We start from the raw sequence: 13,085 nt of genomic DNA on the forward strand, positions 1-13,085 counted from the left end.
AACAGAACAAAAAGCAAAAGACACAACAAAGAAAAACACATCATCTTTTTTATCATTAAAATTGCCATAGAAGCAACAAGAAATTTTGCTGTGCAGATTCACAACAGAACAAAACAAAGCCCTGCTTCCAAGCCTTGTCAAATAACAGACATACAGGGTTTGGTTTTTTCTTACTGTACCTGGCTTAAGACACTGAGGTCTCAGATCTTCTTTTATGTTAAAAGGATAGTTGAAGTAGTTTTAAAGCAAAAATCTAAGAATTCATGGATTCATGTCATATCCTGTCATATGTTTCTTATTCCTTGCCAAATTCTTTAATTCAAGCTGTCTGCATAGTTTTTTTAAAAATCATTCTTGCAATCTATTACCATTGTACCAAAGTCAGAAGTTCCAATCTCTTCTACCAAGAGTTGGTTTGATCTGCAGTGGGTACCACCAACTATTGTCTCTGATCCGTGTTGCTTATGCCTGCCCTCTCAGTGGAGGGAGGAAGGACAGCATAGTGAATCTCTGAAGTCCATCCACTGCCGTTGCCCATTAAAATCTTGACTGAGCCATAACTCCCACTCTTCAACCTGTGAATATTTGGGCTTTTCACAAATAGCATTTGTCATCACTACCGAATGGAGGAGGTGGCAGTAGTTCTAGCCACTGAATCTCTATGTGTGCCATAGTGGTGGCTGGGCATTTTTCAGGTCCTCCTGTTACAGTTCTGAAGGTGCAATTTTCTTCAGTTGACTCTTATACTCACTTCACATAGTGTGTCTGAAGCAGCCAAAGAGGGTGTTAGTTTTTTTGTGTTCATCCTGAGATTTTCTGTAATGGTGAGGTGTTCATTAAATACCTGATGCTGCAAGACAAGTCACAGCCTGGGCAAGAGACTCTGCTATGCCTCATGGTGATAGCTTCCTTACTTCTGTGTTGATTGCAGGAGGCTCTTGAAGCTCTGTTGCTTCAGTCTGGTTCATTTTACCTGTAGGTATCTGCTTTAACAAGCTTCTGCCCCCTCAGGCTTTGTGAAGGTCTCTAATGCCCAGATTGCCCCAGGCTGTCACCAGTTCCTCAGCCTGTTTACCTGCCTCTCAATAACTTCAATACCAAATGAGCCTTTGATGTGCTTTCTCCTACTGTAATTGGAGTACCCCCACATCCCCCTGGAAAACTCTGGGCACATGAATCTCAAAGCAGCAGATCCCTTACGAAGAAACACACAACACCTGACTCGCATGCTGTTGCCCCTGCCTGGACAGACAGTTTCTGTGATTGGCTTTCCCTTCCCTGGAGCAGTAACAAGGCCCTTCAAAGACTGCATCCCATGCTGTCTGTTGGTACAGATTTCTAAATCCCAATTTCACTTAAATCAACAGACTGAGTGACTTAAAGCTATTCTAGACTTCAGCTGTACTTCCTGTATGTCAAAAGATCCTCATGTTCTGGTTTGGTTTTGGTTGTACTCACAGGGGGATTCAGGATGCTTTAATAAAACAGTTCATGTCCATTAAAGAAAGGAGATGGGATAGACTGTGTTACAGCATGTTGAAGGTCTGCCTGTGCAAATATGGGTCTCACTGAAGGCTTCTCACACTTCCTCAACAAATGGTATGTAGCTTCCCCCATGTCAACACCAGGCTGCCCGAGAGCAGCCCTGCACTCAGCAGGGCAGTGCTGCAATTGCTGTTCCAGCCCAGGCCTCCAAAAGCCTACAGCGGGTAGTGGCAAGTATCGTAGGTTACTGCCTGGCCTCCCTGTTTCAGAATGGATACTTCTGTTGTCACTCAAAGATCGGGATGGGGTTGGGGATGTTGATTCTTCATCTTGTCTAGTACTGCCTGTTCTGCTTTTTCCAGTGGCTCTGCAAACGCTGCTTTTTGGGGTGAAGGGAACACCGGTGAGAGCATACTCCAGTCCTTTCACCTGCTCTTCCTCGGGAGGAGGCTGAGCCACATGCCCTACGGTAAGACCAGAAAGTCTTGTTATCTAGTAGTTTTTGACCTACCTGAAGTTAGAAAATGTGAGGCTTTTTTTTTAATTAGGCTTTTTACAGCCTAATTTATTGTGATAATAACAGTCTGCTTTGGAACTAAATCTGAAACAGTATTTAGTATAAGAGGCTACATGATTTTCTGCTTACAAAGTGAGGTGGGGAGCTTTATCCTGAGAGCTGAAATTCTCCAGCTGTTCTTTATTGCTCTCTTTGGGACTTGATTGTATGGTACTAGAACCAGAAGCACAAGTAAGCACTGCAAATGCTTTTCTGTTCTACCTTCTACGTTCTGGAATTTGTGCAGCATTTAGCAAGAAAACCACTGTGGCTGCCAAGGAATTAATGATTTTTAATAACTCTCTGGTGAGACGGCTGACTTTTACATTGGCCTTTTTACATCAGGGAGTTTATGTTTAATGAGATACAGACGTCCCTTCTCCACGTTTCTGTTCCATGTATGCTGCAGAATGAATAAACCTTTTGTGTTGCTGTATCAAAGCTGAGTGTGACTAGGCCCTGGCTTCTTGTAGCTGGAGGAAGAAGGTTTGATAGAGCCCAAGATCATAAATATTTATATACTTATTTTGTGTAAATATTTAAGAAACCTCAAGGAAGAAGTTCAGCAATTTCTTGGTTGTTTTGCTTTCTGAAACCAGAAAGTGAGTTCATTCAGAGCAGGAGCTTATTGAGAACCTTTTGGTACCCTTGTCCATAGCTGCCATAGCAGTCTTGAGTTTGAATACATCTCAGAATGGACTCAGACGATCAAAGACCACCAAAGGGGAGACTCTCAGCTGTCCTTTTTGCTCTCTGTCCCTCTTGGCCTGACTAACAGACTGAGAAACTACAAGGCCAGGACTCAGCAAAGGAACAGTTGGGTTTGTTCCATTACTTGGCAGCTATTATGCAGATGAAGGAGTAACAGCCAATAAGACCACACAGAATTATAATGTGTGAGAATAAATTAGCTTCTTTTAATTTAACCCCAAACTAATGTCCCTTGAGTATTTTTTCTAACGTCTTCACTGCAGTAGAACAGTTTGTCAGGTACAGGACTTAATAATTGTTCTGGAAAGAATGGTGTGTTTTACTCCTTCAGCAGCAGGAACCTGGCACATGAAATAGCTGCGTAAAAACCTTGCCATCCCGCATTATCTGCTTTTCATAGCTCTCATTGAATGAATTTGTGAACAATGTATAAGATGTCTTAAAGTCAAAACAGTCTTTAAGTGACCTCAGGGAAAGTTAAAGTACTTAAACAGTACTTTTGCACAGTTGTTGATGTTTTCTTTAAGCACAGTTCCTCACACAGCAGGCTGGAAATTGTGGGTTAATGCAGTGTAATTTTTCATTTGGTATCTTCTTCCCCAGCCTGACTGTTCAGTAGTTGCTCGCAAATGTCATTTCAGATACTGTTAAAAGGACATTAGAACTCTCAGAGTTTTCTGAAGCAATCACAGCCAACAAAGTGGCCAGTAATGACATCAGCAGGGGGTTTTGACTCATAAGAGGAAAAAAAATCATGGCACCCAAACCAGAAATCAAAACCTGACCATATACAAGCTATGTGTAAGTAAATATACATATTTCCATGCATGTCATGCATGGTATTTGTGTCCTTGGTCTCTTTCCTATTTTTCTTCCTTTTGCAAAGTTTCTCTACTCATTTCCATACTCCTGGCCAGGTCCCCAGAAAACCAGAGGATTAAATTAAAAGGTCCAAATTCAGTTGAAATGAGAAATATTTTCCCAACATAAAATATCTCAACACATTACAATAAGCTTTTACCTTTCCAAGGCAGTTCTTTTACCTCTGCCAGGACATATGCTACCAAAGTACAGGCTGTACTTACAGCCTTTTAAGTGCTTTGCTTACCATTTCAAATGTGGAAACTAAATAGTCACATAATAAATGCACCTGAAGCTCTAGGAAGTACAGATGTTCAACAACTTCTATTAAGATGCGTTCTCTGAACATAGGAGCAGTTGTCTTCTGACCCAGTCATATCTCTCTGCTAGTCTTTTTCATACCACCGTCCATATAGAGCAGCTGTCAGTAGGCCAGAAGATGTTCTATTTTTGCTTATGAAATAGTAGTTGTTTTTCCAGCCCATGTGATCAGCGAAGTCCAAGGTAATGCCAGATGTCAGCAGTAAAGGAAAGATATAAGGGGTACTCATATTTCCCCATAGCTGGAAATCTATCAGAGCGGTGGCATCTGTAACCTCCTGTCCACAAGTGCTGAAGCTGAGACCGCCACACTTTACTAATGCACAGGCCTGGACGTAGTACGTGCCGTGCACCGTATGGAGCCCATCAAAAACTCCCAAAGCATACAACTCATCCGTTATGACTGCTCGCTGATAATTTAGGTAGCAACAAAGGGTATTGGCACAAACCTGGAGCTCTCCGTTTTCCCCCCATACAGGAACAAAAGTAAAGTTGTCATACATCATTTCTGCATAAAACAGGGGAGGTAACTGTTCATTTCCTCTTTCTGACACTCTGAAGGGGGTCTCTTCTCCCTTCATAAAGCAAACTTGATCATTCAGTAAGGTGCTTTTAAAAGTCTTGCATGAGTGCTGCAAGTTCTCTCTGAATCTTTCATTACTCTCGAGGTTGGTTTCATAATCTGTAGTAATGACAGGAATTTCTGCTACTATGAGCTTGCCACCATAACTTTCCATGTTGTGGTAGATGAACGATTTGACTGGAGTGTATATGCCGCTCCCTGTCATGCCCAAGGCAGGGTGGTGGATATTAGCTGCTAAAATATTGATGTTGAAAGCTGTTGCAAAAGCTTGTTGAAATTCAACAGCAGACAGGAGTGGGAGCTGGTTCATCCAGGCAGTTGGATATACAACTTGTTTCAAATTGTATTGTCTGATGAGGTTCACTGCAGGCTCAAAAAAGAGTATATCAAAGCATGTGAACATCCCAAACTTGCCAGCAAAGGGAGTATCAAAGAATTTATAATCTGGCTCTGGAGGGCTATCAAAAGCGTATTCAAAATAGAGGTTGTGTTTGCGATACGTGGCCACCAGCGCGCCGTCATCGTTGAATGCCACGTTGGTGTTGAACTGGTACCTTCCATCAGAGGGACAGTGAGGGTCGGTGTGCTCACAGGGCTGCTTAGTTCCTAAGTTTGCCACAAGGAATATCTTGTTCTTCAGTGCCATGCAGCTCAGACGCTGAAGAACCTGAAGAACAGTACGGGGAAACATAAGCACTGCAGAATATAGAGGAATAAGTTTTACTTATGAGTTAATACTTCCAAATTCTTATGTTCAACTGGAAATTGAACACATTCGACTGTCTGTAGAATTTTGAAGAACTGTTGATTTTGCAATGCCAGTTACTGGAACCAGCAGCTTTCTAGACTGAAAAGTGTTTCAGATAGTAATTTCAAAGTAGCACTGAAAAAAACCAAAAGTATCTGGGTTTTATTTCCTGAGAAGTAAATGAGGCTATTTTAAGGGCATCCGTTTTCAGAAACTTCTGACTGTTGCAGGAACACCAATGGGTGTAAAACACAACAGGTCAACTGAAAGCTGTGACAAAGCAGCACCACTGATCTGTATGTGCCTTTAGAACAGCAACTGTGTAAGAATAATCATTTGCACCTGCAATGGCCTGTTCCTGAAACTGGATTTTTTTTACTCTACATTTCTTAAAAAGCGATGACTAGCTACAACTTAGAGAAGCAGAGATGTAGATGGATAGGCTTTGCATCGTTACAGAAAAGAAATACAAAATGTTAGAGATTACAATATTGCTGGGATGTTTCTTCCATGCTATAGAGAGCTGTACAAAGACTGTCAACACTGCAGTCTCCAAACAGGATCTGAATGGCAAACGAAGCTGCTCCTTGTCCAGTCATTGGCACTAACAATTCAGACCAAAGCAGGGCACCATTTACAACTGTAATTTACATTAGCACACAAATTCTGCTTAGTGGGCACAGGCACAATTACTTTCATTATATGGAGTCTGGTAACATTAATAAGAATAAATAGTTTGTACCACTAAACATGGTTATTGGGCTCAGAAGAGTGACCTGCAGGTCGTATCTTCTGTAATCACGCTTGGTGTGTGCTACTTGTGACTTCTATTACATTCTAGCAGGTCAAGTCCTATTGTGCTAATCATTTTACACACAGTCACTGAATCAGGAGGTTCTGATGCCATTAAGTCGTTAAAAATGAGTAACAAGAATGCATCAGAAGTGAAGATACTGTGTTTTTCAACATCAAACAATGTTGTTCAAGATAAAACCACACACAATGTATCTTCTTAGAGAGTGATTACCATAGGCTGGGGATGCAGCCAAATCCATATGGTGCATAAACAAGCTTGTATGTGTGTATGTAAAAGCCCCTCAGCCAAGAATTACACCAGTATAAACTGAGAGTCCATGAAAACAGAATCTGGTGCTACGAGTTGTTGAACTTCTTGCTCACCTCCCTAAGCAAAACCACTAGAGCTAGTTTTCTACTTGGAACACAAATCTAGCATTCAGTTACTCCACCTCTCTGCAGAAATCCCTCCTACATTTACCTCTGTGTCATTGAACAAATATGGCTCTCTGCATGGATTCCACTTCACAGAGTGTGAATGCAGAACGAAGTCTAAGTAAGGATAAATGGAGCTTCTCGTGAAGTTGAAGCCGTGGATTCCATCTTCGGGAAAAACAATGATCTGTGCCCCCTGTAGGTAAAACCAAGACTTGTTTTGTAGGTAAAGCAAAACCAACCTAGATACAAAAGGAAGAAAGGGAAGCTCATGGGTAGGAAGCGCTAAAGAAAGTTAACCCAACTATGTTTTGACAAGAATTTAGTTTGAAAGTATCTTTTCTTTGACTTCATAGTAGGTGTAACTGTGCATATAAAAAAAGCTTATTTAACCTAACACACACCTTTAGCTTGACAACCTTTTGGACACTATTTTAAGGGCGTGCAAGTAAGCCCAACCTTTGCCCAAATTCCTACCAAAAGTATTCTTCATTCACTGGAGTTGTGTGAGTGACACCATTCAGCTTAAAGACTGATGATGTGAACACTTGTCTTCATATTTTTTTCTGAATTACACTACTTGCAGATGAACTTTGTGGAAGGTGCTGTACCTGTGTCAGAGGTGCAGTATCCCTTAGTCTGAGCTATATACCTCCCTTAGGTGTATGTAAGGTTGGATACAGTTCTGGGAATATTGTTTTCAGAAACAGCTTGACTGTGGAGGCAATGCAGGTTCTGGTAGAAATGAGGCCATGCCAGAGCTGGGCTGGCTCTACATAAGGTTCAGGGAGATCTGAACTGTTCCAAAAAATGCCATGGATTCCTTTTAAATTGGCATCAGTCACTCAAATCTCTGAGACTTTTCAAAAGTCAGTTCAAATGTGTTATCTGTGCTGTGGCTTTGGGACAGTTAATGTGTCCTGAATCCAGTGCTGCAAAATAAATAGTTATTGTGCTTCTGGACTGTGATGCCCAGTCATCTGAATGTTTCAGAAAAAAAACAAAACCGAACCCCAAAAACTCATGTTTTCAAATGATATTAAAGTGGTAATTCTTCTGTCCCAGAAAAACAGAATCATGAAACTTGCAAGTCATTTCTTCTCTGCATAGAGACAGTAATGCCTGCTTCCTCTGACTGGAACCAGCTATGGGCTTTCTGAAGGCGGGAGAAAAGGAGGCTGTGCATCAGAACAGTCTCTCTCCTCTAAATATATTCAGACTGAGAAGTATTCCACAGAGAGTAGGAGAAGGAGTGGAAAACTTCACTTCTGTAAAGTTGTTAATGGTGGAACATTAATTTCCAATGCATTTCAACTTTCTTAGTTTTTAGAAACATTCAGGAATTTCTACTAGGAGCACTGGAATAAAATCAAACACAAGGACAGCTGCCTGTAAGACCATCTTTCAATAGAAACATTCCATTTGAGAAAACAGAAAGGAGCTAGGTATTCAGACCAAAATAGAAAATTCCCAATTTCCCTGCACTAAATAACTATAGCCATGTTTTTTCCAAGCAATAACTCAAGTCAGGCAAGCTGCTAATTGGCCTGATTTTTTTAGAGCTGCTGGCAGGTCAGAATGTCTGAAAAACCAGACCATAGTTATGTATATAAATATGGCTTTCGTTGCCTGGGAACACAAATGTGAAAGATTATCCTCAAATAGCACTTAGTCTATATATACATAGGACATATGCAACTGCTACTAAGCTGCTGCATACCTGTCTTGCAGCAGCCACTACTTGCTGTTCATAGATGTCTAGGTTTCTGCCCATGAGTTCCAGTGCAGACTGTCGATCAACCAGGACTGTTGGGTCGGGACTCAGGATGGACTCATGTTCATACACAGCCGCGACATAATGCCCCTCCTTCACTCTTCCTGAGACAACCTGATAGCAGAAGAAGCAGATGGACAGCTTCCAGCACAGATCCACCATGGTGTATGCCATAAATCTAAAGAAAAACAGACAGTCAGAGTGGGGGAAACTTGAGCAACAAATCATGCGGGGAATTTAAATGTGTGATTAAATATGGACTGGAGGTGAGACTTTTAGCAGCGTTTGAGTTGAATTTGTTCTTTCTAAATTCCTGAACAACCATGCATATATTGTTTCTAAACCTTAAGTCTACCTTCATTGGTGCTTTAAATAACCGTGCACTGTTTAAAAGCATTTCAGCTTCACATGTGATTCTACTGATCTCCTTGCTTGGTCTTCTTTTACAATTAACTTTAGCATTCATTTCTAGATTATTGCACCATATATCAAAACATCTTTGGGGAAAGTTAAAAGCAGGTCGCAAATGTGCAGTTTCTCCCTTGTCTGGTGATGGAGGATATATTTAAAAGTAGCATTTCCTAAAATTACCTGGATACTATCTTTTGTAGTCCAATAGATAACTTATTTTATCAATACAGAAACAGGTAATTGCCAAAAAAAATTACACTAGGCACTACTACTGTATATATCTATCTTCAAAATGCCTCTCCTGATGGATTACAGATTCACTCTTGTTCCAACTCCACATATGTCATTTAATAGATTAATTTGTCTCATACAGTGCAGCTTTTTTCTGAGCACACTGAGCACAATTTGGATCTGCATTCCTGCAGAGGTTTAGCCCTGGCTGGGTGCCAGGTGCCCACCAAAGCCTATCACTCCTTCTCCTAAACAGGGACAAGGGAGGAATACAACAAAAGTTTTGCAAGTTAAGATCTCAAGGTACTGTCATGGGCAAAAGAGACCCAGCTTGGCGTGAACTGGTTTGAACTACCAGTCAAAACAGAGTAGGGAAATGAGAAATAAAAAATAAAGGCCTCCAAATTTTTATTCATGTTATATTAAATGTAGCTTTGTACCTAAAGAAAGAAAGTCTGTGGCAAGTTAACTTAAAATACCTCTTTCTTATTTCCTGAACGAAAAGCATCTAACAAGCAATCATCAATACTGCCTTTTTCTTTTCTTTTTCTCTTTTCTTTCTTTTTTCCCTAAACACCAACTGGTTTAGTCTCTAACAATGAACAAATTGAAGTGTGAAAAAAGCTATTCACAAAGCATTTAGTAAGTGGTATCTCTGTTTTGATATGTAACTACACAAGGGTCCAGAACTAACTCAGCTATTACATTCTGCTAAGCTTAACTATATGTTCATATTTTCTCCAGCTTGCAAATGAAATACCAAGGCACACGTGATGATATATGAGGATGTAGCAGGGGCAGTGAGAGGAGAGGTGGGAAGCCTCTCACAGCTAAGGAAGCCACTGAAAATAAATGCAATGTGTTGCACTTCAGTGACAAAACTATTGTTTCTATTTCTGTCATCCCTTCAGAGCCAAAATGCCTATTTAGGACAGGAATGGGTTCCAGTCAGCCACTCCTCAACAAAGTTGTCAACCATGATGTAATTAGAATTCATCATTACTAGTGATGGAAAAAGTTGGAGAGTTTCAGATCACACGATGGAATTGCTATGTGTTAGAAAAATAGCCTCTTTGCCTTCTAAGCCAAACACACTAACGTTCAAAAACCTGACTTGGTAATGGGCTTCTACAAAATGCTGTATTTTACAGATATGCTTAGAGAATTCTTATTTTTCTGCCATGGTTTATTTTCTGGTGGTCAGAAACACTGCAAGTACTCATGTGAGTGCCATTGTTATTCAGATGCAATGAGAATCACCCAACATCCAGCCTGGGCCACTAAATATAACAACTAAAATAATTCCTCTGCTTGCTTACCCTTGGCTTACCCAGTCCCCTAGATGGTGGCTGAGTCCTTGTGTCAGTGCTCCCTACTGCCTGTTCCCTACTTGACAGCTTAAACAACAGATCCCTGCTATCTAATAGATTGTTTCTAACAGAGAGAATTGTGACTGGCCCCAAGGGTGGGCCTGGGGACAGCAACCTTTCCAGACAAAATAAGGATGCCATCAGGCTTTACCCAGCCCTTTAGACTGTTGAGACCAAAGTCTCAGCCACATTCCATTAGGGAAAAAAAACCCCCAAACTGAAAGTGCTTCACTATCTCCTAAGTCCTTTCCTTGAAGAGAAGTTAATTTGTTCAGGGTCTTCAGAGGTGTCCCCTCACCTGAGCCATGACTTTAAAAGAACTTTTAATGAACTGAAATGCTTTAATAATTTAATGTCTTTTTCCGTCTCTTTCCTTTGACTTATATGGTCTTTTGCCTGGCAGATATGTATCAGCATGATCATCTCAAATACAAGTATTTCATAACAGTATTTCTGTCACACAGTCACAGTATTCAAGTTACAGTCCTATTCAAAAGGTAAAAAGATTGGTTTTGGAGGCCAAATCAGACAAGTTTTTCCCCCAGTCAGTGCAGATTGTTTTCCTATTCAGTTTTTCAGAACCATCTAATCTCAGCACATTGTGAAGTAAAGCATCCAGTCACTTCTCAATAACTTTGGAAACTTTGAAGTTGTCAGCTCTCACCATACACAGATGCGTATACAAGGAACAGCAATACATACCCTGCTTCTTAGGACTTTTATACTCGGAAAAATCCCACAGACCATGAAAACAAAAGCAACCCAGTAGCAGAGCACAAGTTTGGGGCCTCTGAAGTTGTTAACAGCAAATGCTTGTTAAGCTGTACTAACATAAACAGTAGTAATTATTAGGCAAAATATTAAATTGCTATGAAAAAATAATTAAAATTGTTTTTTACATTGAGTGATATCCATGAACTGTGATGTTGCTGCTATTCTAGTACGTACAATATATGCATACAGCCTCAACATAGATATAAAAGTATAGTGAAAATCTTTTTTTCCCCCAGTATTCCCTCCTATTTCCTACTTTTATATATTGCACTGTATTTCAGTCTTTTACTATATATGGTTTTATAAAGGGGTGGTTTTTTAGCAATCCAATCACAGTTCAGTATAAACAAGGTTTCTTGCATTTCCTTTTCTGAAAAAGTTTATGCTACATGCCATGCAGTGTGTAACCTCGCCGTGGTTTCCTGGCGTGTAGCCGGAGGCGCACGCTGTTCGTAAAGAATGTCGCCCATTCTGTCATGCTTCGGGATAACGTTTGTACATTCCACGGGGCTCCTGAAACCCGTTTCTAGTCTCACGATTAAACGATCTCTGTTGCCCAACTTAAGGTGTGAGGACGAACTGAACGTTGCCGTTGCTAGCGGTTCGGGTTGAGCAACTGAAGCCGGCAGCACACGGCAGGCGGGGTGGGGCAGAACGTACTGTCAGCGCTGGCGCTTCCGAGGCCCTTGCGAGCTCGGCGTGGCCGGGACGGGCAGGGACAGGCCAGATAGGGCGCACAAGCCTTCGGTGGGGATTTCGGAGGAGCGCCTGGCGCTGTGCTCCCGCTTCTCCTCACCGCGGAACGCTGGCGCCGGGTATCTTCACCTCACACGCCCCGGCACTTGCCCCAGGCCGGGCGCGGCCTCAGGATGCTGCGCCCCAAGCCGACACCCGCGCGCCGCGCCGCGCCGGGCCGCCCCCTGGCGGCCGCTCCGCGCTCCGCACCGCTACGGGCCCTGGCGCGGGCGCCCGCCAGGCTCTGGCTGGGTGCTCGCTCTAGCCAAGAGGCTTGCCCCGCCTCCGCCATGGTGCCCGCGCCGCTTCCCCCCGGCTCAGAGGCGGCCCTGCGCGGCCCCCGCCCCGCCCCGCCCCGCCCCGCCCCGCGCCAGCCGCCGGGGCCCAGCGCCGCGCCAGTCAGCAGGACCCGACCCGTGGCCGGGGGCCTCTTCCTCCGCTCCACCGGCCTGCCGGGGCTGCGCGGAGCGGGAATGGCCTCCGGGAGCGGTGTGGAGGGGGAGGCAGTCAGCGGGGCTCAGCTCATCGCTGAGTCCCTCAAGGCTCAAGTAAGAGCGCGGGGGAAAAGGGAAGAGCCTCCCTACGGCGAGCGGGCAGGGACAGTTCCTGCCGGCCCCGCCGCGGGCTAGAGGCCGGGCTGGGCTGGGTCAGCCCGCGGATGGCCGCGGGGCTGAGAAAAGCGAGTGTGCGCGGCTGAACTCACCTGGGCGCCGCTGCCGCTCTCCTGGGGGCGGGCAAGGCGGGCGCTGTGTGCGACAGGGAGGTCCCTCCCGGGAGCCGCCGGCCCCGCCCGGTCGCTGTGGCCCTCGGGCCGGCCTGAGGTGGTGGCACCTGCATAGCTTTCTGTGGCCTGTCACTTGCTTCCTTCTTACAAGCTTGCCCCTTCCCGAGCTCACCTGATACCCCCGTTATTGTCAAGCAATACCGACCGCCCTCGGCGGCTGTTCAATTTTATGTGCCTCCTGTTTCTCCTTTACTGCTACCAAAACTCTGTGTTGTCTTTAAACTTCAGATGGCCCTAAACTGTCACTGGTCTTAACAGAAGGCTTTCTGTTTGGCCTGTGTGACACACAAAAAGCTAGTTCAGCTTTATTACAATTTAAGCATAATCTTTTTTCTACACGTTTCTTCGAACATGGTGCGATGACAGTCGTTTCTTGTTGCCTTTTTGGTTTTTAATTTTCTCTGAAAGTGTGAAACACTTAGAAGGCATTTTCAGTGGAGGCAAAGTTGACATACTGAGAAACAGGAAGATAACGTAGCAGAGAGATCCCAAGTAAGAAGTGGTCAGTAAA

The 13,085-nt window shown here is 43.3% G+C and overlaps 2 protein-coding genes across 2 annotated transcripts in view; one reads left to right on the forward strand and one right to left on the reverse strand.

Annotated features, from left to right (window-relative positions):
• Positions 1-12,513, reverse strand: BTD (biotinidase). Its single transcript, XM_061996353.1, has 4 exons — positions 12,494-12,513; positions 8,216-8,447; positions 6,542-6,691; positions 1-5,184 (listed from the first exon to the last, which is right to left on the reverse strand). Exons 2-4 carry the CDS (start codon positions 8,441-8,443, stop codon positions 4,000-4,002), a joined length of 1,563 nt encoding a protein of 520 aa, XP_061852337.1. The 5' UTR covers positions 8,444-8,447; positions 12,494-12,513; the 3' UTR covers positions 1-3,999.
• Positions 12,165-13,085, forward strand: part of HACL1 (2-hydroxyacyl-CoA lyase 1) — a 22,337-nt gene continuing 21,416 nt past the window's right edge. Inside the window, exon 1 of the mRNA XM_061996348.1 lies at positions 12,165-12,338. Within this exon, the coding sequence (XP_061852332.1) occupies positions 12,264-12,338 (75 nt within the window). The 5' untranslated portion in view covers positions 12,165-12,263. The remainder of the gene's footprint in view (positions 12,339-13,085) is intronic.

The sequence above is a fragment of the Colius striatus genome, chromosome 5, assembly GCF_028858725.1.
Source record: "Colius striatus isolate bColStr4 chromosome 5, bColStr4.1.hap1, whole genome shotgun sequence".
NCBI lineage: Eukaryota > Metazoa > Chordata > Aves > Coliiformes > Coliidae > Colius > Colius striatus.